This window comes from Echinops telfairi, unplaced genomic scaffold (genome assembly GCF_000313985.2).
Source record: "Echinops telfairi isolate 266 unplaced genomic scaffold, ASM31398v2 ScPeMD7_1;HRSCAF=3_0, whole genome shotgun sequence".
Taxonomy (NCBI): Eukaryota; Metazoa; Chordata; class Mammalia; order Afrosoricida; family Tenrecidae; genus Echinops; species Echinops telfairi.
In genome coordinates this window covers 66,541,451-66,567,973 of record NW_022103896.1, presented here as the reverse complement: position 1 = coordinate 66,567,973, position 26,523 = coordinate 66,541,451, and the positions used below count along the sequence as shown (strand labels likewise).

General features: G+C 44.1%; 1 protein-coding gene and 1 pseudogene across 1 annotated transcript; both read left to right on the top strand.

Annotated features, from left to right (window-relative positions):
- Window position 1: 1 nt before the first annotated feature.
- On the top strand, window positions 2–26,523 carry RDH10 (retinol dehydrogenase 10; the record flags this gene model as incomplete). The annotated part of the gene is made up of 6 exons (XM_004697517.2): window positions 2–173; window positions 1,616–1,851; window positions 21,871–21,969; window positions 23,067–23,212; window positions 24,993–25,124; window positions 25,206–26,523. Coding segments are annotated over 6 exons (909 nt in total), but the record flags the coding sequence as incomplete, so codon positions are not given.
- LOC115868755 lies at window positions 23,579–23,674 on the top strand (annotated as a pseudogene).

Genomic DNA, 26,523 nt, shown 5'->3' with positions numbered 1-26,523 from the left:
CCTCATCACCGGCGCCGGCAGCGGCCTGGGCCGCCTCTTCGCGCTCGAGTTCGCCCGGCGCCGGGCGCTGCTGGTGCTCTGGGACATCAACACGCAGAGCAACGAGGAGACGGCGGGCATGGTGCGCCACATCTACCGCGACCTGGAGGCTGCCGACGCCGCCGCGCTGCAAGGTAAGTCGGGCGCGCGCCCAGCATTGTTGGGTCAAACCGCCCCTCTGTTCCCCGCGTCCCGCATTGGGGGGATGGGAGTGGGGTAGGGCGCGAAGCTACACTGTCACGGTCAGCCCCGCTCTCGAGGAAAAGAGCCCATCGATCTTCTGAAAAGCAAGTGGAATTTGCCCCCTAATAAAGGCACAGATAGTGAGCAGGCAGAAAGCGTGCCAAAGCCGTATCTGACTGAGGCCGAGTCTCTTTTCGGGACGTCCGTGGGGTTTCCCAAGCCCACCAGGAACCCGAGAGCATTTGTAACCCCAGGTTTGGATCCTCAAGATTCCTCCCTCGCGTTTGCCATGGGACACTGCAGTGTCTGGGAAGTTGGTGGAAGACTGTACCGGACAAGTGTGGTTCTGTAGTCTGAACCGTTTAGAGTAGGACAAAATTGATGATTTCACTATAACTTTAGCCACTGGAAAAGAATTAACATTGTTTCACTAGCGATAACTGAGTGCTTTAGTTATACTCTGTGCCTGATTGAAAAGATACGTTGTCTCTCAAGGTACTTGAAGGATTGAAGCCTTTTTGTGAAGCTCCTCCATGTTTTTGGTAACCCCAGGAAATGTATGCTTATTAGCTAAACTGGATCTGAAATTTTTATTTAAATGGGGAGAGCCAAGCAAATAACACATGTGCATATCGATCCAGGAAACTTGTGACCCTTACCTTTCAATAAACTTGTTCAAGGGAAGGACTGCTATGCTGAGAATTGAAGCACCACCTTTGCCCCATAGCAGTCATTTGTCAATCCAATTATTGGCAGCTGCATTAGGTTAGAAAACTCAGAAGGTAGAAACTGCAGGTGGGTGTAGGTGGGGTGGGGGTTGGAGTGTGTGTGTGTGTGTGTGTGTGTGTGTGTGTTTTCCTGAGCAACTTTAAATTTATTTCTTGGCCGTGGGTGAATTCAGGCTATTAATTAGAGTTTTGATTTCTGAGCCACTATGTGAGCTTCATCTGGATGGATGGTGCTTATATTCAGTGAGAGCCCTGGGCCACGCTGTCCTTCGCGTCTCCCCCCCCCCCCCCCCCCCTTTTTTTTTCTTCCCCAAAAGGAGCGTGGTGGGTATGTTTGGGAAAGGGGCCTATTCTCTGGGCTGAGACTAGTACTTCCCAGGTGTCTGTAGCTCCAGGAAGCTGGTCCCATGTGGTCTGACTAACTTGGGCTTGTCAATATTACACACTTTCCCCTAAGCAAAGCTGTCCGGTAAATTGCTGTAATTCCCCAAGACCTTTAGGAGAGGGAGGCAGCTGTAAGCGCAGTTATTGGCAAGCCTAACGGTGTTAGAAATTTGAAGCGCACTGTAGTGTTTTTGTTTCTTGTGGTCTTTGTCCTCTGATTGTGGCGGCACTTACTGTCTGCACCCCTTTCTCTGTTCCACTTCTCCCCTCTCTGAGAACAGCTGGAAATGGCGAGGAAGAGATCCTGCCCCACTGTAACTTGCAGGTGTTTACCTACACCTGCGATGTGGGGAAGAGAGAGAATGTCTACCTGACGGCCGAAAGGGTCCGCAAGGAAGTTGGCGAAGTCTCGGTCCTGGTCAATAATGCCGGTGTGGTCTCTGGACACCACCTTCTGGAATGTCCTGATGAGCTCATTGAGAGAACCATGATGGTCAATTGCCACGCACACTTCTGGGTAAATATAAACATCCTTGTTTTTATTGCTGTTCCCTCCTCCACGAGAAGGTTGGAAGGAGAGAGCAGAGTCTTCAGGGCCAGCATGAACGCCACCTGTGCTCCCTCACCAGCGCTTCCTTCTAATTAGCTGCTGCTCCTCTGTGACGAATTACAATGTATGCCGGTCACTATAAGTCATTGTTTTCTTCCTCCTACCCCCAATCCAGTATTTCTTGAGAGGGCCAACCATTTTAAACGGTTTGAAAAGCTGCCATAAAAATAGCAAGAGGGAGCATATTTGTTTATTTTACTTTCTGTAGAGTTTGTAAAACATCGTGGTTCTTATGAATTCCTAAAGTCAGAGTTTAGGCTTCCAAATTACTGTTCAGCCACATTTTAGAATGTGCCAGAAATTCTGAGATCAGCTTTTGTGGCCCATTGGGAGTGGTCAGGCCACCCTAGCAGTCATGTAGCGTTCTCCCCCCCCCCAGCCTCTACGTGGTCCATAGTGGTGTCCTTTGGAGGCCACCTCAGGGTTTTGCAGCTGAGAGGAACCTCCCCTCCTGTGGGAATCACTGTAGGAGGATGCGGGGCCCAGTGACCTGGTGAGCTCAGGTCAAAACCACATCAGCATCTCCCCATCCACAACTACTGTAACATCTATGGCGGCAGGGGGCCAGACAGGACTAGCCCCCAGTTTTTCAGCTGAGCTTGTCTTTAATAAGGGTTAGTGTGAAGCTCCCTCCGATAACACTGTATACTGTTCACCCACATAATGTTTTTTCTTCCTCATAGTATTTTACCTTTACTTTTGTAGGCAGATAGATCCCGTGACAAAAGGGTAAGGAGAGAGACGCTTTTGTTTTTCTTTTCCATAGGCAGATTAGCCTTCTAATAGAACACAACAAAGAACTGTTTCTCCTAAATAGGTCACATTAAACCTCATTAATTTTTTAGCAGTTGCTTAAAAACTTAATCTGGCTGTAGAAATACTTACTCAGACATTGCTCAGTGAACTTCAAACCTTGTCTCTGATCCTGGGGAATTATTTTAATGGTTTTTCTTTTGCTTTTTAAACATGAGCTTAACTCAAATCCAAACTTCTAGAGATGACCATAAAAATAACCTGAGCTAATGTGTATCTCTGTGTTCGAGAAGTAAGGATATTACCAAATACATGTAAGTAAGCTCCATTTGCGGGCACACTGTGTGTTGTGTGCAGCAGGAGGAAACGGAATTAAAGTTCTGTGACTGTGCAGGATCCATGGAAGAAGGTGCAGCAAATGACAAAGGGAACGAGGGGTGACCAGGTGGGGAAGCGCAGGCATGACTGAGTAAACCAGGCAGTGCAGTTGATCATGAATCTTGTGTGTGTGACGTAAAACAAGCCACCATAAAGAGTGTATAGAAGTCACAGGTGGACCTTAAGTTTCCTCTCTGCAGAACAGTAAGGTTGAAGGCTCCATGGAAACTCCAGCTGATTTTGGTCAACTAGTTGATCTCAAACATGTGTAACCCTGGGTAGATTAGTGATGAACCACTTGAATGAGATCAACTTTTACAACAGCCTTTGACTAAAGTGACACAAGATATCCTATCAGTTTTTCCCTACATACAGCATTATGAAGCTTAGCTATCTTGAATACTTTTTATAAAAGCATGACTTTTCTGACTTAAAATTCCAAAAGTAACTATATTGCTAAAAAACCCCATAGGATCTGCAATTAAACACATAACAGGAGAGAGCAGTTCTTTTCTACATGCCCTATAATGGAGAGTCCTGATTGAGGGTGTACAGAAAAAGAAAATCCCTAGTCTTAGCTTTGGAAGTCAGACTAATAACATTTCTAAGAGAAAATTAAAAAGGATCCCAGCACTGAATCTGTCTACCAAAGAGGCACACGCCACCTTCCCAGAGTCCTCAGTGTGCTCGGAGATGTTGCATACCCACACAATTGGAGTGCTTGGAAGCCTTGTCCGCTATGACGTCACTTCATATTAAAATCTGGGTGGCTCCTGAATTCTCCAGCTGTTTTTCCCCCTAAGCTGCACTTAAGAATTTTTTTTTCAATACTGAGTCAGAAAAGTCATTTTCGAGCTGCAAGTTCTGACTTCTTGGCAAGATTCATAATCCTATTTGAGGCAGTGGGGGTGGGGTCTAAGCAGTGGAAATTTAAGAGAACGTTTGCTATAATTTTAATGATTGTTGGTGGTTATGGGGGTGGTGGTGATGGTATTATTTTAAATGATATAGCAAGAGCCACCAGAATTTAGCTTTTCTTCCCATAGTCCTCTTAGGTGAAAATTTTGGTGATAAATTTTCAAACATGTATTGGCATGCACAATTGTCTTTCTAGTGCATGCCCATCACTTGACTGGTGACCAAAAGAAGGCTCCTGAGAGAGCAGAACTCGAGAAGGTGGGGAAGGGGGGAGTGTGTCTTCTTTTCTGTGTCTTGGTGGAAAAGGAAGTTACTCTACGTGTTTTAACAGGTAGCTCACATAAGCGAAGACTGGTTCAGTCATTTGAACAGATCATCTTGAGCCAGATTCTTAAATAGCAGTGGACATCTGACTCCCCCCCACCCCCCACCCACCCCCAAAACAACAATAACAACAACAACTGAAGAGTGTTGCTCTTGACTCTTAATTAAAGTCATGTACAATGAAGGAAAGAAGCCTGGGGACTGGTCTGCCATTTCTCCTGCTATTCCGCTTGCCCGGAATGCTTCCTCCACTCCATGTGCCTTGTATGGCCTGGCTCAAGTTCTCAGTGTGACCCACCCTCCCTGCTTCTGCCTTTTTCTGTCAGTTTTTGCATAGAGCGACCAGGAGCTTGAGAGTCCATCTTCTCCAACCCTTTGCTTTCCCATGAAGCTGCAGTCCAATCCTCGGCTAAGACTTTTCCTTGAATCTCTTGTCGAGACCGTTGTCATTCCCCTCATTTGGTGCATAGCACATCCTCTCAGGTGTGGCTTTCGGTGCCTTAGTAAAATTGCGTATTGTTCCTTAGTCCATTCCCGTCTACTTCAGGATGTACGAAGCCTACAATTCAAAGTAGATGGCAAGTGGTTTGAAGATTGTTGAAGTACATCTGTTTTCCTTTGTCTAGAACAGAACTCTAAGATACTAGATAAATGTTGGATAATAAATCTAGGCTTCCGTTTAAATATGTAGACGTAGCCTATGCAGAAAATTCTCACATGGGTTTGTGTTCTGAAGTTTCAAAAGCTGAGCGCTATATTGAACTAACCCAAGCTGTGTAAGACTGATATTTCAAAGTGGTCATCAGCTCACACATATTGCTTGTAGCTCTGGTTTACTACATAATTTTCCCATTCCCCTGTGTGCACAGCGGTAGTACTGTCGTGTTCTGTGCACTGATGTGAAGTTGATGGCTTTAAGAAGTCAAGTGTTGGTTAATTCAGCTTGGTCAGCTGAATCAAGCTCAAGTTGAATGTATGGCAACCATTGCATTTGCCCAGTAACCAGGGTTCAAGGAGAAGCTCCTACAGTGCTTCCTTCCTTGCCACTGAGCCTTGCCCTGTGAGGGCTTTCACAGTGTGAGGCACTGTTCTGCCCAGCCCTCTCTAGTCATCCGTGCTTCTTCACCTTCCAGGACTCCGCGCTCTCGGGAACCTTCTCTTGGTTGCCGGTCAGGTGGTAGATTTGTGGGGAGAGGGAGTATTGTAGGTTGTACTCAGCGTAACCTGCTGTGAAACAGTTACCTTAAGATCATGAGAAGAGAGAGTGTATGTAATTTTTTAAAAAATTTGTGAAGCTCCCATCAAGTCAGCTCTGACTTAAGGCCACCAAGTGTATCAGACAGAGTAAAACTGTGTTTTATGGGGTTTTCAATGGCTAACATGTTGGGAGTCGAGGTGCGTCTAGGTAGACTCAGATGACCAGCCTTTCAAGCACTTGGCAGTTGAGCACATTGATGGTTGGTGTCACCCAGGGACTCCCTGTGCAGCATGGTGCACTTTAACCCTGGAGTGATCAGAGCAGTCATTCACTTAGGTTCTCTGGGTGAGATGCAAAAATCTGAAAACACCTCAGTTTCCCCTTTGAATGAGGAAAGGGTAGCCTCCATACAGGATCTGCAATTCAGCATTTCCCCCAAAATGTTAATACTACTTCACTTGCATTTTTTTAGAATCTTATCTTTTTTTTTACCTTTTTTTAAAATCAATTTATTGAGGCTCATACAATTCATCACAATACATAGATCAATTGTGTAAAGCACATCTATATATTTGTTGCCCTCATTATTCCCAAAATTCGCTTTCCTCTTGGGTTCCCGGAATCAGCTCATTTTCCTTTTTCCCCCTCCCCCTCCCTTCCTCCTCCCCTCTCCCCCATGTACCCTTGATAATTTATAAATTATTATTGTATCATATATTACACTGCTCGGCGTCTCCCTTCACCCACCCCTCTGCTGCCCGTCCCCCAGAGAGGAGGTTATCTATAGCTCCCTGTGATCAATTCCCCCTTTCTATACCCCCCTTCCCTCCTAGTTTCGCCACTGTCACCCCTTGTCCTGAGAGGTTCATCTGTCCTAGATTCCCTGCGTTTCCAATTCCCATCTGTACCGCTATACATCCTCTGGCCTAACCAGGTCTGCAAGGCAGAATTGGGGTCCTGGTAGTTGGGGGGAGGAAGCGTTTTAAGAACTAGAGGAAGGTTGTGGGTTTCATTATTGCTATACTGTACCCTAAGTGGCTCATCTCCCCTCTACCCCTCTGCAAGGTATGTCCAGTTGTCTAGAGATGGGCATTGGGTCTCCACCACGCACCAACCTCATTGACGAGGATATGATCCCCCCCCCTAGAATCTTATCTTGCCAGTTTTAATAGCCGATGTGTATCTCCAGTTCTTGTTTTGACCAAAGAACTACATCTGACCCGTGTTTATAAACAGCAAATTGATCCCTGAGTAACCAAAAGGAGAAGGCAAAAGCATTTTATGTTCTAGAACAAATTTTGTATGGTAAAGGGCTAAATCTGTCAAATAGCTAGTCAGTAATTTACTTCTATTGATATGGTAGTCAGACAAGATAATTGGTAGTTAATTAATAGGCCACTTAACTTAAAAGGTTTCACAGTTTTAAAATACTAATTACCGAATTAGGCATTTATCTGTATCCAACTGTCTAAAGTCTATTTAGTTAAAATCCATCCAGGAAAAGTAAAAGCCCACCAGCTAGATCTGAGTAATGCAGCACTTAAAGGCATTAGTGCGCGAGTTGTACCTCATAGCACACGAATGTCCCTAATCATTAATGCTTAAGGCCTTGGGTGATTTACTGGGTTTTAATCTCCAGCACTGTAGTCCTCTGTTCTCGAATTAGGAAAGCTGGTTTTCTCCGAGGCCTCGTAGATTTAGGATTTCATCAAATAAAATAAGCCAGTCTTCAAGTATTCAAATAAAACTAATTGGACAACGGTTCCTCCTCCATAACAGAATACTAAAAATCATAAGACTTCTAGAGAGTAGCTAGTGGGAACGTGGAATTCTTACTTATTGGTGTGTCTTAAGTGGACTTGGAATAAACACCTGTCATCTTATTCTTGGGTGATGCCCTGATGTGGTCACATTGAGACCTGAGTAAAGCCCATGTGTTTTACTTGAAGCAGCTGCCTGAAAGTTGTCCAGCACCAAGTAAGAGCGTCTGCTCCTTGAGCTCTGCATTTCTCTAGGCGATAAGTAACATGCTGAGCCCCAGTCTATTGCTAGTGAAAATCAAAATCTGTGATATGATAAAATGTCAGCTGGCCTACCTGCTGAGCAGAACACTAGAACTCATGTCATATTGAAAGCTTCCCAACATCTACGTGTCCTCTCATCTGTGGTTTAGGAAATATGGCCACGTAGCCACTGTCGTTACTTCTGTGCTGTATGAAGAAAACAGAATGGCCGTGGTTTCCTAAATGACCGACCCAGTGTGTGGCTGATCTTGGTCTGCTGGCCCTGAGTGTAAGGAGGCTATTCTGCTCTGTGTGCACGCCTTTCCTCATGCCCACCTCTAACTGGATCAACTCTTTTACCAGCTCCCACTGTGCTTTCTAGGGCAGCTCCCAAGTCCATACACCTCTCCCTTTGCATGTTCTTGTACTCCCTGATTCTTGGTTCTCCACGCAGGTCATCATGTCCCAGTCTGTTCTATTATTACCACCATAAACTTGGATTCCCTGCTTTCTCTCCCCACCTCCTACTTTGTACTTTCAGCTCCCCCTGCCTGGACTCGGGAAAGAGCTTCTGAACTTCCCTCCCTACTTAACACTCTGTTCCCCCACCTGGGGTTATCTAAACCAGACTCAGGTTTGTTAGAAAAACCCATCAGCCTTGTGTTAAACGGTCCCATACCTCACCCACAGCAACTCCTTCAAACCAGTGCTGGGCCATGGTGTTCGAAATGCATGCAGCCCAGACTCTCTGACATGTCATCTTTCATCTTCCAAGCCTGATTTTCTTGTCTACCCTCTCGCTTTAACACCTGCTCCGTTGCCTGCTGCACCCTAAACTTGCCAGCTGGAACTCACATGGTACACCAAAGAAGTCCTGCAAACGAGGCTTCCTGCAAGAGCCTCTGCTGGTTCTCTTACCACTCAAGTCTTGCCTTGATAGGACACGAAAGAAGTTGAATAGTTCAGTCAACATATATCACTCCTGCTGAAAAAGAAAAACGCCAATTTCAAAGTATCTTCATTTCGACAATCTCTTTATATGAGGGGCTTCAAAAACCTTGTGAGGAAAAACTGAAATGAAAAGGTAATGGAAGTGAGATTAGCTGTTTAAACTGTTAAATAAAACACTGAAATGTAAAACCCCCACCTAATAAAGTTGTTAAAAGACCTAAATTGGAGACAGGCAGGTGGGGTTGGGTAATGGAATTTTCCACGAACCTTTTGAAACCCCTTGTATTTTCAGGATGAGGGGAAGGAGCACAGGTGGGCCAGCAGTGTGTGACCAGCTCTGCTAACCTAACACTTGGCACTTTGAGCCCACCCTGCAGCGCCTCTGAAGCAAAGACCTGGCTGTACATTATGAAGATCACAGCCAGTAAAGGCCTGAGGAGCAGCTCTGCTGTGGAACACTTGGGTCATAGACCATGAGTGGAGACTCCCGGCAGCTGACAACAGCCACAAAGAAGGAGGTGGTCCCACTGGAACAGTCAGGAGATGGTTCAGGGACTGGCCCTTCCCTGTTTGATCACATAGATGACTATTTGTCTCGATTACTGGAAGCAAAGGTGGTATTTGTCCTTTTCCTCCTCCATTATTTCTACATCCCAGGCTTTCTCTGCTCTCTGCCCAAGTAGAAATTAATCTATAGGACATGCCAAAGTAGAAGCACTCTTTAACCTGTGCTAATGCTAACACTGATTGAATGGCTTTTTCAGAGAGGCTGAATGGTGAGTGCCCCAGGAGTACTGAGCCATTCACAGCAGGCTTGGGTCACCCAGGGCCTGGGGAAGAAGGGCAGACCCCTGGTTAAATACTTAAGTGATCACATTCTTTCCGGTTTTCTTGGTCCTCCCCACCCCCCCACCACCCCCTTCATCTCTTGTTTGTTTTCACTCTAATCTTGCTTCAGATTGTCTAGGTTTTTGGCAAATCCCAGTACACTGATTTTCGTAACTTGAACATATCTAAGCCACGGCAATCAGAAAATTCCTTTCAAGCAATTTGATAACCTCACTGAGGAGGTAGAATGATTTATTTTTTTAAGTAGGAAACCCCTTTTATGTAAGTTTCTTCTTAGGTTAAGGAGTATTAGTAGCAGCTTCCTATAAAGTATGTTGCTGTTGATTGGGAAACTAGAAATGAAGCCTGCTTTGATTATGAGAAGTAGGCAATTTGCAACCGTATAATCCATAAGGATAGTTGCTTTGCATATTGGTTTGTTTTGGTATGCTGAGTGTGTGAGAGCAGAAGGCCCATGGCTCCGATACAGTTATAGACAGCAGGTCTGGGAAAGCTGACTCAAGGCTATGAAATTCTTGATTATAGACGATTTTTGACGCCCAAATTGTACTGTGCTGAAATTCCACTAGGGGGTGTACTGGCAGGGTGGATCTGTATCTCATTTCCTTCTACACACAACTTACATTTTCTTATGAGAATTGGGCTTTTTGTAGCTAACTTTTAGAATATTGGAAAAAACATAGGTGATATCACTGAAGATATCCCCTGAATTGCTCTCCCAAACAATAAGCTTCCCTTGGCAAGTAAAGGATGTCTAACTTGAGCATTACTCTTCTAAGATCTCTATGGGCTCAGCTGACAGAGCAGCAACTCAAAAACACTTGAGTTTGTTAATGGGGGAAGCACAAGTTTGAGAAGGATGATACATTTGGGTGCACAACTTGAGACTGTAATCACGGTCACTGAATTGTACCCCATAGAAGCTTGTGTTGGTGTGTGCTCTGTATATTCTCAACAAAGATTATGTTAAAAATTCTTAAAAATCGAACAGTCTTTAACAAATAGGATATTGTTCTTTGTCAGCTGAATGAGTTAAATCCAGTGTTTTGAACCTATAACGCCAGGGATCAGATTATGTTCATCTGTCAGTAAACGGCTAGCCACAGGGTCTGCCATTCAAACCCACCTTTCTATTCAGGAGAAAGATGAAGTTACATGCTCCTGTAAGGATCTACAGGCTCAGAAACGCTAAATGGGATCACTGTGAGTCAGAACGGACTCTAGGGCAGTGGGTTTTATCTTGTTAGTATGAACGACAACAGTGGTATTGCTAGAAACTTTCTAGGGCAGAATAAAGGTAACCCTGAATTCCAAAGTTGTGAGGTTTATAGCAGCCGACGGCCATGTGGGTTCAAACCCCTAGCCTTTTAGTTAGCAGCAGAGTGTTGGACCACTGCGCTACCAGGGCCTGGAGAGTAATTGTGAGCTATTCAGAGGGCACTGCTATTTGCCCCTGACTGTTTCTGTTAACCGACTGAGGAGTTCTGTGCAGCAGACCCTTGGTAAACGTAGTTGAAAACAACTCAGAGGATTTCTTGGAAAATGTACAGATTCATAATGTAAGTAAATAAAAACGCCTTACCTGTATAGTTATTCAAAGCTGTTAAAACAGCAGTGCTTGGATTATCAGCAGTGTTGGCCATAGGATTTAATCCAGTTGACCATTTTCATCACCTGGGTCTGTGCTGCTGAAAGAAGTTCTACCCTGTGTTTATGCAGGCTTTACATCATCTCATAGAGCCCTGGTGGCGTCGTGGTTACAAGTTGGGCTGCTAACTGCAAGGCCAGCAGTTTGAAACAGCTTTCCACTCCTGAGAAACTCGCAGGGGCAGTTCTACCCTGCCCTATAGTGTTGCTATGCATCTGCAGCAACTCAATGGCAGTGAGTTTGGTGTTTTGTGTGTTTACATCAACTCAGCCTTTGGGCAGGGGATACCCTATCTTAGGAAGGAATGCTAATATGTTTTACTTGATCTTCCCCAGCATAGCCCATTCTTGGATTCTTTCTTCCTTTTTCCTCCTCTAGGTTATTTGTCAACTCTCTTAAAACTCAAGTTCACACCTGTCAGGGACCATTTTCCTAAATGCTCTGAAACTAAAATTAAGTGAACCACAGGGAAAAAAAATTGAATATCCTCTCATAATGATCATAAAACTTTCAACACTGCAGCAAATGCTGCTAGAATATTTAACAAGTAAGGGCAATTACTGCCTCGACCTTGAGTGCTGTCAAATTAACCCAACTTGACAAGGCACTTACCATGAATTCACATTTGGAAACAAAACAGGACTGGCTCTGTGAAACTTTCAAAGACAGGCAAGAGTGTGAAAGGTGGGTAAGGGTTTGTTGGTTTGTGGAAACTGCCCGCGATTCTCTCATTTGCTGTGTGCATGAAAAGTGAATTTCTTGCCTTTCCTTCAAATCGCTTAGCTTTGGGAATTTTGAATATTAAGATGGTTCAGTTTGTTGGTGTTATTCTAAACAATGGGCCTCAAAAGAACACTTTTCAAATCAGTGTAGCTGGGAAAATATTTGTGGTGTCACTTATGTAAGCACATGGGTATTTTGAGGACAAGTGAAACTTAAAATTCAAAGCCTGAATTTTCCCACCTGCAAATTTCCATTAACATACTGCCCCCTACTGATTTCTCAAGGGTTTTTAAAACAGGATAGTCTACAATCTCTTGGGCAAGAGAAACATAAGGTATACTAAATTATTTGAAAATAATTCTGTACGAGCTTTTTAGTATTTTGTGTGTGCTGGGCCCTCTTCCTTCAAGCATTGTGATTTATAAGTAAAATGGTAACTTTCTTCTAGTTAAATAGCACTGAAGAAGAGAACTATGTGGGAGAAAGTGACACTGTTTACCACCATCATCTAGGATTCGGGAGGGAATTAGGCAGGCTGCTGCAGTAGCTGCTAACAAACAATATAAGGGTTTGAGGCTTCTCCTAGTGGTTGGTATTAGGTTGTAACCAGATGAGTGGTCTGGCCCGGTGTGGAGGGCAGGGAGAACTAGGAGCCATACGTAGTAAGAACCAGAAAGTGCAAGAACTTGAAGGAACACCGTGACCAAAAATGGGTTTCACATATAACCCAAACAGCCTATAAGTAGATGCTTAATGAGCTATGTGTGCATTCACTGTACTTTTATATAGCACTTAAATTTTACAAAGCTGTTTCATAAACGCTCTTTTCTCATTTGAGCCTCATAGCAATTCTGACTTAAGTAGGGGCATTATTCCCGTTTTTATGGGTGAGGAAGCAAACCTTCAAAAGGTTATAGGACTTGCCTAAGGTCATCACTAGGGAAAAGAGAAGCGAGGGCTCAGACCCTCATCCTAGAGTTCCAGATTAGATCCCATACAAGGAGCTGTCGGGGCCACGCATTGCCTTCAGAGCTCTTGGCTGAGCAGAGTTACACTCTGGCCCTGCACTTTAACACAAGAATCTTCAAATGTTTTTATCACCATGGTTAGTTGCAATGATTGATTAACCCTCGCATAACGTCTCCAGAAAATCTGTTCCGTAAATTAGGCAGCATGTAAAATGCTACCCTAAAATACCAGTATCACATGAACGCTGCGTTATCAAAGCCCAACCCATCTGTTCTTCTGTGCCTCCCCTGTGATTTCCCACAGTGTATCCAAGGCAGTTATTTCACTAAGACTGTAGAGTAGTGCAACCGAGGCCACCCCTTCCTAGCTTTCCAGTCAGAGGTAAAGAATGGAAAGAGCGCTTCCACAAAGACGCACTCAACAAAGTTCTGTAAATACTTGGTACCAAAGTTTCAATAGCAGTATGGCTTAAGTTTTACTTTTTTGTTGTTGCAGTTGCTTATCTCTTGGACAATATAAAGCCTTTATTCTGTTATATAATACTCTTAATGGGACCAAAATTTCAGATCCGTAAACTGTCTTCAGAGACGTTAATCATGGATTTCAAAACTGAAGAAGCTAGACCTAACTAGACTGGCTGGTGGGAGTCAGCATTGTTGGCCTCCAAGCATAGTTCCTCACAGTAGTAGAGTGGTGGATCGGGGGTGCTGACATGCATGCTGACACGTTGTTCCTGTGTGTGCCTTTAAGTCATATTTGTAGCTAAATCAGAACAGGTGTGTACGGTTCTTATTTACCCTTACAATAGTGCAAGAAGCAGCCTTAGGAGCACAGTGGAGTATGTATTGGGTTGCTAAGCTAACGTTTGGTTGTTCAAACCCACCAGCGGCTTAGTGGGAGAAGGAGGAAGCAGGCTGCTCCCCTAAAGATACATTGCCTTGGAAGCCCTGTGGGGAAATTCTACTCTGCCCTGAAGGCTTAGTGGGTTGAGGTGCACGTGGTGGTTGGGGAAGTGCAAGAAAAAGCCTGAAGCATGGTCAGTGATTTCAAGCTGCACATCAGGTGGATTGTAATGAAGAATTTGTTGCGAGTAGGGGATTGGTTCCGTTATTTCCAAGTTGTCCATAACTCAGGCCTTCATAGCCCAGCCCCTGCCTATGAAATGGGAGAGAGAACCATCACTGGCCTCTGGAACTTGATTTGTTCATGTGTATTTATTTCCAGAGTGGGCCTTATGGGGCCATCTCCACCGCCACCTCCAGTGTGGAAGAAATAGCTCCTGACATCTAGTGGGTTGAGGGCAGGGATGCTGGTCCCCATCACAGAGTACAGTGACCCAGACTAGACTGAGACTCTGTCCTCGAGCCTTGGTTCCCCAACGTTGACTGCATGTTAGCAACACTTGTAGAGTGTTGTATCGCAGGGCCTGACTGAGTCTGGTGTACTCAGTGTGGGATGTGACCTGGGCCCTGGATGATGCTAATGCATAGCAAAGTTGACTTCTGTACTACTTATGATTCTTTCATCGATCTTTCACGAAGATCTCGGTAGCAGTGCCTAACACAGAACAAACAGGAGCCCTGGTTATGTGTTCACCTGTGATCTGCAAGGTCAGCTGCTCTGGGGGAAGAAAGGTGGGGCTCTTTACTCCCATAAAGAGTTAGTCTCCGAAACCCACAGGGCCATATCTACCCTGCCCTGTAGGGTCGTTATGAGTAGGCATCGACTCAATGGCAGTGAGTTTTAGAACATTAAACAAAAAACCTGCTGCCATTCATGGAGTTAATTCTGACTCATAGGAACCAGTTAGCAGCCCAGCACCTAACTAACCCACAGCATCACCAGAGCTGCTCAGGCACCTCGTAGGTCATTCTTAAATATATTGGGTGATCTCAGATGTAGCTTATTTTACAAATGAGCTATCTTTTCTTTTACAAATAAGTATCTTTGGAGTATATCCTTAAGTAAAGGTTTAAAAAAAACTAAGGCTCTACCGTAAGCAAACGGGAAACAAAAATAGAAGACTCTGAACTACTTGTACGTAAGAACTAAAGGACGGTGGGAGAAGAGCACGAGGACGTTCCTGGGCTGGGCTCTTGGAGCAAGGGAGTCCCGGCCTGCTGCCAGCCTGTGCCTGTGGGGCTCGGTGCTGTGGCCATGCCTAGTGGTCACAAGAGCAGAACCAGAGCCTCTGCCCTTTGGGAATCTGTTGTATTTGAATTTCTTACTTGACATTCAAGGGACTTGAGCGAGGGTGAAAGCAGAGGCATCAATGACAGCCCGCTGTCTGGAAGGCTGTGGTTTTCCTCCTGTGGTAGAGAGTCATTAAATCAGGGGAGGGAGGGGGAAACAGGTTTCCAGAGATCGTGTTGGCCATTCAGTTTGGGTTAACGCATTGGGCTTCTCTGGTTTCACAGAAAAATCAATGATTGCTTAATCTGTAACGTACAGTTTAATACATAGGCAACAGGAATTCAAGTTACTTTATTTTAAAAGGCAGAACCATGGCAACATATAAATATTTAATGAATTAGATGTGTTTACTGATCACCAGATGCTGCCAACTGCATTAATGGAGTTGATACTTTACTGAGTCATTCATAAGAGTCTTATGAAAGTAATACTGCAGTGTTACAACTTGTATTTTGAACGTGTGGTCGGAACTGAAGAAAGAATTATTGAATATAGAACATGTTTGAGCCAAGACACCTTGGAGAGCTCATCTTTATCTCACAAATGAGTTAAATGAAGACTCAAGGAGGTCAAGGACTACAGGAAGGTCAGGGATGAGCAGCATCAGCACTTCTGTGGGTCTCTGGACTTCCCAGTCCATTCTTTGGACCCACAAAATACGGACCAATGACATTTTAAATCACCTAATTTCTGGTAGTTCTGTGTAGCCAGATCTTAAATTAAGTATAAGCGAAGGCTGCTATCTGAGGTGCTGCCTTGGGATAGAGGGGGTCCACCCAATAGCCAGTGGGAAGGCGAGTTAACGATGCATCTATTTTTGCTGAGTCACCAGTGGTGTCATCATCTTGATGTGTGTGTGAAAAGCCTGGCTCTTTTATTAGTCTCCTGGTTGCAGAGCAAACGTAGGAGTGTTTGTGCGTGTGTGTTAAGTATTACCTGCTGATGTAGTTCAAATGTTACAACTAAGCTGTGTGGATTCAGAAGGAAAGCACGTCTTAGAACAATGGCAGGCGCATGTATCACTGGTACAAACTTGACTGTGATGTGTTCTTCAGTCTGAGGAGAGAACATCTTGTCTCGGCCTCAGGAACTAGGATGAACACTTTGTGAAGTCTGAGAATGTAATGCCAGGCTTACATATCTTGGGGCAATATTGCACAATTGGTCAGAAGACCTTTCCATCTCTGCAAACTCAGGGCTGGGGGTGGAGGTAATGACTATCTTGAAACTCCGACAATTTTGGAATTTGTATTGTTGACCACTCCTAAAATATTTAAGTCTGCGATTGCTAGCAAGTGTCCATGGGGCTCTTTTACTTCCTAGTGAATGGTAATTTGCGATAATGACTTTTTTTAAGAGACACTCTATGGTCAAAGTAGAATTTCTAAAATTTGGTAGTGGTGGTGGGATTAAGCACTAACAACAACAAGAACAGCATTTCACCATGTGTCCTCCGTCCAAGGTAGCTGCCACTGCTAACCTAGGAACCCTCTGAGCACACAGTGCACTGCTGCTTCCAGTGCCTTCAGTAGCTTGTGCCGAGGAATCCTGCTTTCCTGGAGCAGCAAGCGAGTCCTGAGAAGAGTGCCTGCCACCAGATGTCAACTGTTTGAAGGGGGGCACTAGAAGGATTTCTAGTTCAGTGCCCTTTGTTTCTTATTTTGTTTCTTTTTACTTCAAACTGCATGATGCCTTTTTTTCAGGGATTTTTAAAACCTTGGAAGGCACATTAGCAAATGGATGCTGTGTGATGTGGTGAGGATGTGAATAGGGTCCTCATCATGTTGTCATTCTATGTTCCTCTTTGGAAGTTCGAATAAGAGATAAGCACGTTAGGTAACTTCTTGAATTGACCACAGGACAATTATGCAAATGTATTACTGTAATACAGGGTGTGACCTTGTCCTAATGAGCAAACTCAACTTCGCTCCTCCCTTAGGGTCCCTTGCTCATGAATATGGGGAGGGGGAAGGCAGCACAGCGCAAGCAATTTCTGAGTTTCACCCACACCTTTCAGCTAGCACATCTCTTCACACCTGCCTTTGTCCCACATTGGGTTGATTTGACCTGACACCGCGGCTGCGGCTCCTGGGCTACACAGCCTGTCATTAGGAGCACCGCGCATGAACCAGAGGACTGGTCCTGTGGGAAGTTACTTTGGCGTCAAACCTACCTTTCAAAGGCCTCCAGGCATGTGGAGTGGCATGTCTAAGTCCAGTTACTTGCATTCTTTCTAAGTTCTTATTTACACTGTAAGTCTGTCTTTCACAGTGATCTTTCAAAGCATCCGTGCTTTGAAGAGGAGTCCCAGGGAGGCGCCATAGCAGGCGATCCCATGCTGGTTAGGCATGTTTCATAAGAATGCCAGTGTCCACTTGAATCACATAGCAACCTTGTCACTTGGACTTCGGCAGATTGTCGCTTTGGGTAATCAAAGCCAGATCAATTATAAAGGGTCTTCAGTTTTGCAGGTAAGATGGTCTGTCCTAACTGCAAATTCTAAACACCCCTGGGTTCAAACGAGGCAGAAGAGTGTATATTGGTGATTGAGTCTGAAACCACATCGATCCATAGCCAACCGTCCTTTCCTGACAGGGACTAAAAGTCCTCCTGCATCTTAGAGAGTGGTGTGATTCTCTGGCTCGGGTTTAGCATCTTGCTCACCCTGCCAATCTCCCTGAGCAGCAACTAGCCACGGAGACCATTTCTAGTTGGTAACTGAGAGCTTCGGTAGTCCATCCTTAGGGCCGATGGAACATGGCAGCCCTGGGTGGTGAGTTATGTGAGTCGCCCTCTTAGATGAGCAGTGAGAGGCAGCACATGTATCAATTTATACATCAGCCACTTGAGATTCGCCCTTTATGTTCGTTCTCCTGATGACTCTTAGAGACAAAGTTAAAGATCACGAACCTTAACTTGAACTGACTGGTGTCATGGCAACTAGCACTTCACCTTTTGCTGGTCCCCACCTCATACATGCTACAATATTTGTGCACATTAATAATTCATTGCAAACTGCCAGATTTCTTTGTGCTGTCAAACTGTGTCAGGGACCGACTGTGCTGTGCTATCTCAGATGTCACCTACCAGACTGTTGAGGGCAAGAGTAATTAGAAAAGAAAACTAGTCTGGTTACTTGAGAAAATTCCTGGGTGGGGGGGTGGGAAGAATGTGATGTTTTCTAGCCACCCCTTTATAGCATTTTTCTTGTAAAGTAGGGAATCAAATTAGTGTTGATCAAGGCCTACTTGATAATGTGCCCCAGACAGAAGGCAGGAGTTTGGCTGGGGAAATAACACACCAGCGATAATTGCTCACCTCCAGTCAGGCAGCAAAGGAAATGATTAAACTGCCTGGTGCTCACTCACATGTATTAGGCTCCAGTGTGAAACTTGAGCAGAGGTTTCAAAAGAAGTCTGAGTGGTCCCGGCATGAATGCTCTTATCCCAGCTTGTCTTGCCCGGCACCCGCTCGGTGTTTGACAGGAGCTTCAGAATCTGACCCATCTGGCCTCCAAGGTTGTTTGTGTGGCCACAGACAGCTCACTGCGCCTCACAGTGTCCTGAAAAAACGTGTTTGCAGGGGCCAACATCATTCATAGTTGTTGTCATTGTCGAATTGCCTATCACCAGCAAGCCTCTCCTGGTAAGAACACAGTGTTTTGTCATAGAATGGAGAAAAATCGACACGTGGCAATCATGTATACAGAAGGCCAAATGTGTCCTGGGTTAGGTGCATCTTCCAATTAAAGCATGTAATCTCTCCCCGTCACTGCCTTTTTGTTTTAACGGATTCCTCCCTTTCAGAAGAAAGCTTCACATTTAAACCGACTTGTTTCACACTTTGCTGGCTAACTACTTCAAGGGGAAGCATATTTTAGTCACATAACCATGTCCAAACTGTTCTTATTTGTCCTTTTCTTTTAAAAACCAAAGCAGTAACTTAACTGTTTCTGAACCACTTCGCTCCACCCCCCAGGGGTAGGGCACTTGGCACAGTAGCCTCCAATCGTGTTTTCTTTAGAATATGAAGACAAAACTAGAACTGTTTTCCGTTTGTGCTGGTGTGACACAGTTGAGTGCTGGGAAGTCTCAGTTCTGCCCAGGGACAAGAATAGGAATGACTCCCATTTTGCCCATCATTGTAGAGATCTTGGCATAGTACCTGTATAAAATATTTGTTGGATAAGTTAATACCATCAGACGGATTGCATATCCGTTTCAGAACTTTTACAACAAATTAAACTGAAAAACAGGAAGGTGTTAATCTTCTATCACTTACCTTTACATGGTGCTGGAGATCTGGATTAGTCATTTCACACCTGCAGGAGAGAACACTGCACATGAATATGTGGAAGTCATTAGCACCAGCCCGTTCTGGTGTCTGTGCGTTTCTAATCAGTGAGGGAGGACACTGGCCATTTAAAGGGGCACATACAGCTGTGTTAGGCATTGTATTTCATATCTATACTTTGTTTGGATTTAATATTGAGTCTTGTGCTAACCAAGATTAAGGATTTTAAGTGAATAAATTTATATTTATGTAAACCCTGCATACTAAATGTATCCCTTCTTCCAAGAGCAGGTAAATTTAAACTTTTAATACTTGGAAATGATCTCCGGGTCATTTCATTGGGTAAATTAATCATAACTAGATACTTAGCGGCCTGATTACTCCTAGGGATATTTGATTGGTTTAAATAGAACTTTGTAAGCTTCTTTGCAGCAAATCTGTGATAGATTGATGCGATACGCCTCCAGTAGGTTCCAACTCCCGGACCTTACACACACCAGAAGGAAGCACTACCTAGTCCTGCGCCATCCTCAGAACTGGTTTGTGTAAGCCCATATTGTCATAGCCACTGCCAGCCCATCTCCTTGGGGGTCTCCCTCCCTGGCTGCACTTCTGCTTTGCCAAGCATGATGTCCTTTTCCAGGGACTGCGCCTTCCTGAGAACAAGTCTGAAGGAAGTGAGCAGAAGTCTTGTGATTCTTGCTTCTAAGGAGCATTCTGGCTGATTTTTTTAAAAAAATGAATTTATTCATTCTTGCCATCCATGGTAATATTTAATATTCAGTATTCTTTACCAACATCAATTTAAGTGCATCAGTTCTTCTCCAGTCTTCCGTAGTCATAAATCTAAATCAAGCCCACTGCCATGGAAAAGATTCTGTCTCAGACTATCTGAGGCTATTATACATCTCACTGAGAACAAATAGCCTTATCTGTCTTCCATGGGTGGCTGGTGGGTTTGAACTGCCAACCTTGTGCTTAGCAGTCCAACGCTTACCTGTGTTCCTTATTCATATCTGTGATATCATGTCACATATAAACTATAGAACCTAAAGTTACACTCATAATTACCTGACGATTATCATAATTGCCCTAACCATTCCTGCTTACTATATGACCCACCCACCCCTGCAAAAAAAATTAACCTGAAACCTGCATCTTGGAAAACCAGAGACAAAGTCAAGATAGTCTAGAATGATGCTGGACAAAAAAGGCTTAATGTCCTTACAATAAATAATTTTGGGAGATACTGGTGGTATAATATAAAATAGTTTTAATATAAAAGGTGATATAACATAATGCTATACTCTGAATTATAGGTCAGGGATAAATTGTCAAGGCAGAGAAGAGTTTGTGGGGAAAGACAGACAAAAATTAGCATGACATCGAAGACCTAGCCAAACTGGGTATAAATGGGGTGGGGGGGTGTTGGAGATAGCGGGTGGGAAGGTTGCATGATTGTCTAGGAGTGAGAGTGGAGACACCTTGAGGATTTTGGCAAAGATTCACAGGGCATCATGGATTGGAGCATTAAAAACCTTGGGCATTAATGGAATTACCATTCTTTTTCTTGAACATGTAAAAGTTATAACAAATTAGATGTCCATGTTTAAAACAAAAGCTCGGTGATACCCTAGCCAAGAAATCCTTTGAGAAAGGAATGCGGCTCTTCTCAGCATCGGCTGTATGTGCTGTTTTTTTAAACTTCATCAATCATGGGAAGCTCAGTAGGATATAACTCAACAGCAGACAGATTGCTATTTGCTGCTTTCTTTTAAGAAACAGGTTATAAAACTGTTGGGAGTCTGGTAGAGTAGTTAATAGATCATCTGAAGTACAAAGTAGGATTTTGAAAGCCAGAGAGCTAGAGGAGAGTGAGAGTTCAATGAAAAAGGCATCAACACCATCTCTTGGGCCACTGCCCTGGAGCTTCTGCCACTTACCTTTACCAGTCACCTGCTTCCCTGGGAGAGTCACGCCCAGCAAACCCCACCACAGGCGCTGGCACTTCGAAGGCTGCACGCTGTAGTCAGTGCAGATGTAGCAGTACAGGACAGTTCCTTTTCAAATGATTCTGTGCCCCCACCTAAAACACTTCTTACACCTCCAGTTAGTGCACCTTGGTCACAAAGCTGTGGGTGCTTAAACATAGTCACATGGTCAACATTCATCCAAGACCCCTATTCACGGGTCAACTGGAGGGTTCGTGAGGTCACAGGCTAATGTGTGATAGCAGTTCAGTGATTCTGACACGGAGTCATGCCTGAGGGGGAAGTAGTTTGGGTCATTGTCAACTGTCATCGAGTAGATCCTGACTCATACCCTATAGAACAAGGTAGAACTGCCCCCTGTGAATTTCCAGTACTTTTGACTAGTTATAGGAATAGAAATCCCTTTTTTTCCTTGCTCAGAGTGCTGGTGGTTTCGAGATGATGACCTTGGGAACTGCAGCCCAACACATAACCACTAAGCCACCGGGGTTCCTCTGCAGAGCCTTCTGTTGCTGGTTTCTTCAGCTCTGGACATTGCCCCAAAGGCTGTCGTCTTACAGTCTTGTTGGCTGTGGCTTGAAATGAGTGCCAAAGGAGCGCGCTCTTCTTGGTAAATATGCTTGTCAGGGACTCAGGAAGTGTGACGCCATGTGGATAGAAGTCTGTCTTAGTCTCATTGGGGTTTCAATGGAGCTAAAGCTGGCCTCTTATTTCCTGTTTCGTTTTGTTTTCCAGACCACCAAGGCTTTTCTTCCCACAATGCTGGAGATTAATCATGGCCACATTGTGACAGTGGCAAGCTCCTTGGGATTGTTCAGTACTGCTGGAGTGGAGGTTTGTCAGATATGAAGCATTTCCCCCATTTAATCAGTTACCTTGTGATGAGTACCCCCAAATTCTAAGAAAAATTCATGAAGTTCGTGCGAACACTCTAGCTGTGTGCGGTTTGTAAAATGATCCACAGGAACAAAGGGCAGAAGACTGTACCCACTGACTGCTGTCAAAATGGAATCCTGCCTCCCCTGCCATGACTACTATGATGAAGGAGCAGCAGAGACAGTGTGGCCCATTTTCATTAGCAGTTTGACAGGATGATGCCGAAGGCATAGGGTCAAGAATGGAACTATGTGGGGCAGAGGCAGCACGGCGGGGAGCAGAAAATTAGGCCAAAGGTTGATGATCGGTTTGGGTTAAGCTCACTAAAAGTGAGCTCTCTGGTGCTAGCTCATCATATGAGATGACCCTCACAAATGTGAGCCACCCAGAACCCTGAGGTTTGTAGGAATCTACCTCTTCAAAGAACTAGGCTTAGTCAAAATCTCCACTATAGTCAAACTAGAGTGTTTGTGTGTATGGTTCTGTGCCATCCTTGACAGCCAGAGGCTTAATATTTCCATTCCTGAATTTAAAACTTGGGGTTGGAGAAGAGTTTCTATACCGCATGCCCTAAGATTAAGCTCTCATTTAAGTTTATCAGGTCTAGTTTTCATTTTCACTTTTACTTCACTCTGAAAAGAAAGTCGGATCATAACTTATAACCTAGGCTAGACTTACCTTTGTTCTTCTAGCATTAATTTAAACAAACTGGTTTTTATGTTTGTAAATTTTCCAGACACTTCAAAGTTAACCTCTGTCCAATTTCAGCTTGTTAACTTGCATAGAATTCTTCGTGGTAACTTCCCTAAAGTAATAGGATCCTTGTTTGATGTGGCAAAAGTATTCACCTGTTTTTTTCTGTTGCTTTAGAAATAGTATTCCTTCAGTGAACCACATCAACTATTAGTCTTTAAAAAGGATTTTATTTTCTTGGCTTAGTCACCTGAACTTCTTGTATGAAACAGCTAACCAAAGCAGTAGGACCAGAAAGCCTCTGGTTGACTGGGGGATTCTGCACACAGTGAACATTTCTCTTCTCGCTATCTCTAACCTAGGATTACTGTGCCAGTAAATTTGGAGTGGTGGGTTTTCATGAGTCTCTGAGCCATGAACTGAAGGCTGCTGAAAAGGATGGCATCAAAACAACATTGGTTTGCCCTTACCTTGTGGACACCGGCATGTTCAGGGGCTGCCGAATCAGGTCAGTCAGAACCCATCTTCTAATAAACTGTAGTAAAAATTGTCTGTCCAGGTTGGGAGAGATTAGCTTTTGTTTTCATTGTTTGTGATTTGTACAATTACTTTGAGATGTACAAGGTTGACAAGAAGTGATGCAAGGGTAATCTTTTTCCCCCTTAATGGTTATAAATACCACATTGGCCAAATTGGCATTTTTCAGGTATACAGTTTAGTGTGATCAATTACACGGGGTTTTTCTCAAAAGGCCACTTCTTTGGATCTTAGTCTGTGAAATATTAACAACCAAACCCAGTCAGGTTGATTCCAACTCAAACAGGGAAACAGCCCCATAGGGTCTCCAAGGCTATAAATCTCTCCAGGGCCAGGCTTGCTTCGGCAGCACATAGACTAAAGTTGGAACGATACAGAGATTAGCATGGACCCTGTGCAAGAATGACAAATTCGTGAAGCGTTCCATATTAAAAAAAAAACTCTCCAGGACCTTTCTGCTGCAGAGCAGCCAGTGGATTTGAACCACCAGTCTTTGGGTTAGCAGCCAAGTGCGTAACCGTTGCACCACTGGGGCTGCTTTTTACAACATCGGTGTCGGTAAAGAAAAAGGAGGGTCTTCTGGGGACCAAGTTGGAAATGCAGTTATCTCCCTGTCACAAGGGCTTCTTCTACAAGACCTTTGAATATTACCCTCCAGATTGGAAACTTCCTTTTTGTGGGGAATATACGTAACTAGAGTCATCACTCTGACAGGATGAGAACTGCTTTTGAAAGTACTAAAAGATCCGCACCCTTTGAATAGAAGGCATACGGGAATATGTCAGTTTGTATCTGAACACATAAACAAAATGGGCAGTCATGTAGAGAGAGGGTACTCATGAGACCTGCTCACTTTGAGATCTGGGCTCGGATCATGCTGCCAGGCAAAGGAAGACAGCTCCCTGTAGGCATCGGGCCATTCTGAACAAATTGGTTGGGAAAGAGTAGCCTGCTCCCTTAAAATGGAAACTTTACCATTGAATAATCTCAATCTCCAGCGGACCCCAAGCCCAGATTGAGCTCACTGCCGCTTTGCCCTGGTGCATATGCGCATGGATGGGTGCAGATGTGGGGAGCAGGCTTGGCTTGAGTTTTCCCCCTTAAATCCTTTACGAGCTGACCACCGAGGGTCTAGAGGAGCAGTTTCCTCTCTAGAAAAATGGCAGGTACAAGATCAGGTCTGGGGTGGGCAACAGAGGAAAGGATAGACTGCATTGTTGCTTTATCCCATCCTAGAAAGCAGTGAACTGGCTTGCGGGCATAATGTGCACATGCACTTGTTTCCCAGAACCCACCAGCCTGGAACGTCTGTATTCATGCATGAAAAGACAGGAGATCACACCTGTCTTTTCTCTATCTCGGGCTGTGCCAGTATTGACGTACCATTATTCTAACTACATCTAACAAAATTGTTTTAAAGGCATTTTGTCTGCCTTTAGTTTTTGTTATGTCTAACACCTTCTACATCTTCTATCAAAACAAAAGAAATCTGAAATATATTTTGAGGCAACAAGAAAAACTAGTTCCTCATTTTAAGGGAAAGCAGACCAGTTTGGCTTGTGGTCCCCCACAACCCACACAATATTAGCCTAACGGTGCAGCTGATTCCCTTTCACAGTAGGAACATTCGGATGATACAGCAAAGCAGAGAGCGGGAAATGGCATGCTCCTGGACCCCTCGCTCAAAGCCTTCCATGTGTAGGCCCACTACCGCGTCTTGGGTTACTTACGCTGCTCTTTACAACTTACAGGAAAGAAATCGAGCCTTTCCTGCCCCCTCTGAAGCCGGATTACTGTGTGAAGCAGGCCATGCAGGCCATCCTCACTGACCAGCCCATGATCTGCACCCCTCGGCTCATGTACATCGTGACCTTCATGAAGAGGCAAGTCGGGGAGGGCTTCCTGTCTCCCCAGCCCGCCCCTCTGGCCTCACCTTCACTAACGGTTGCCCTTTCTTTTTTCAGCATCCTCCCTTTTGAAGCAGTCGTGTGTATGTATCGGTTCCTAGGAGCGGACAAGTGTATGTACCCCTTTATTGCTCAGAGAAAACAAGCCACAAATAATAATGAAGCAAAAAACGGAATCTAAGAATCTTTTTGTACGGAATATCATTTGTATCAGAAGATCAAGATGTTTCTGTCCGATGCTCATCAGCATTACTGACATCCTCCGGAGTCTAAGTCCATAATGACTTTTTTTTTTAATCAACTTTTTCAAAAAAAATAAAGTGTGACTAGAGTAACTAGGAAGATGTGATCAACAGGATTCCGTTAGAGAGCCAGTCCAATCGTCAGACAGGCGCCGCGGGGTATCTTCAGACTACCACCGCGGTTTTGATGAGGAACGGGAGTCTAGAGAACACCAGTGTGTCTCGAGTGCGTCGCCTTTCCTAATTCTCGTAGTGTGTATTAACCCTTATCAGTAGACTCTAGCCAGTTGACATCCTTGCAATTTCAAGGACTATAACAGTGCTGTATCTCCTCACGTTTCCCAAGTCTCCGGTTTGCAAACCTGACGTGCCTCCTCTTCATGACATTTGTGTGTTCAGCTCTATTAGAAGGAGGTTTCACAATCCCAGTGGATTCGAGGTCAATGACATTTGAGTTTTAGTCAAGGTGATCAGGTTTCTTTTTTTAAAAAGTAATGAATCATCATCAGCTGATTTTCCGTTTTAATCTTTGAAATATTTCATTATGTATCAATTACTCTGGAGACCTAGTTCTCCCCCAAAACCATGCATAGTTCTACCTATGAATTTTGCTGCATACAGAAAGTGCCCTTTCCTCAGGAGGCTGCTGTGTCTCACTTCTTCGGATGGACTTTTACCTAGTGTTCATAGCAGCTCCGCCAAGAGTTTATAAAAATGGGACCTTCTACCTAGAAAAGTCTCCATTTTTTGTGCCAACATTGATTAGTGAGGGAGGGTGGGGATCATAGTCTATGGAGTGTGTATGGAAGGGTGTAAAGATTCTCTTGAAAGTTTTGTTCACATTGTAGGACAGCAAATGAGATTTTTACAGTATTTTTTTGTAAAGCAAACTATTTTGTGCCTTGAATTTGGTATGTGTATTAGTGAAGCATTGTAAAAGTGAACTTCTACCTCTGTATCTAAATGTATACCATCCATTTGTAAATTACTATAAACTATTATGTGATTGCTTTTTTTTAGAATGTCTTGTTTAAATAGTGACCAATGTTTAAGGCTATAAAAATAAGCCAACTTTTACTAATTAATTGGGGAGTTTTATAAAGGACTGATTAAATTTTAAAAATTAACTTACA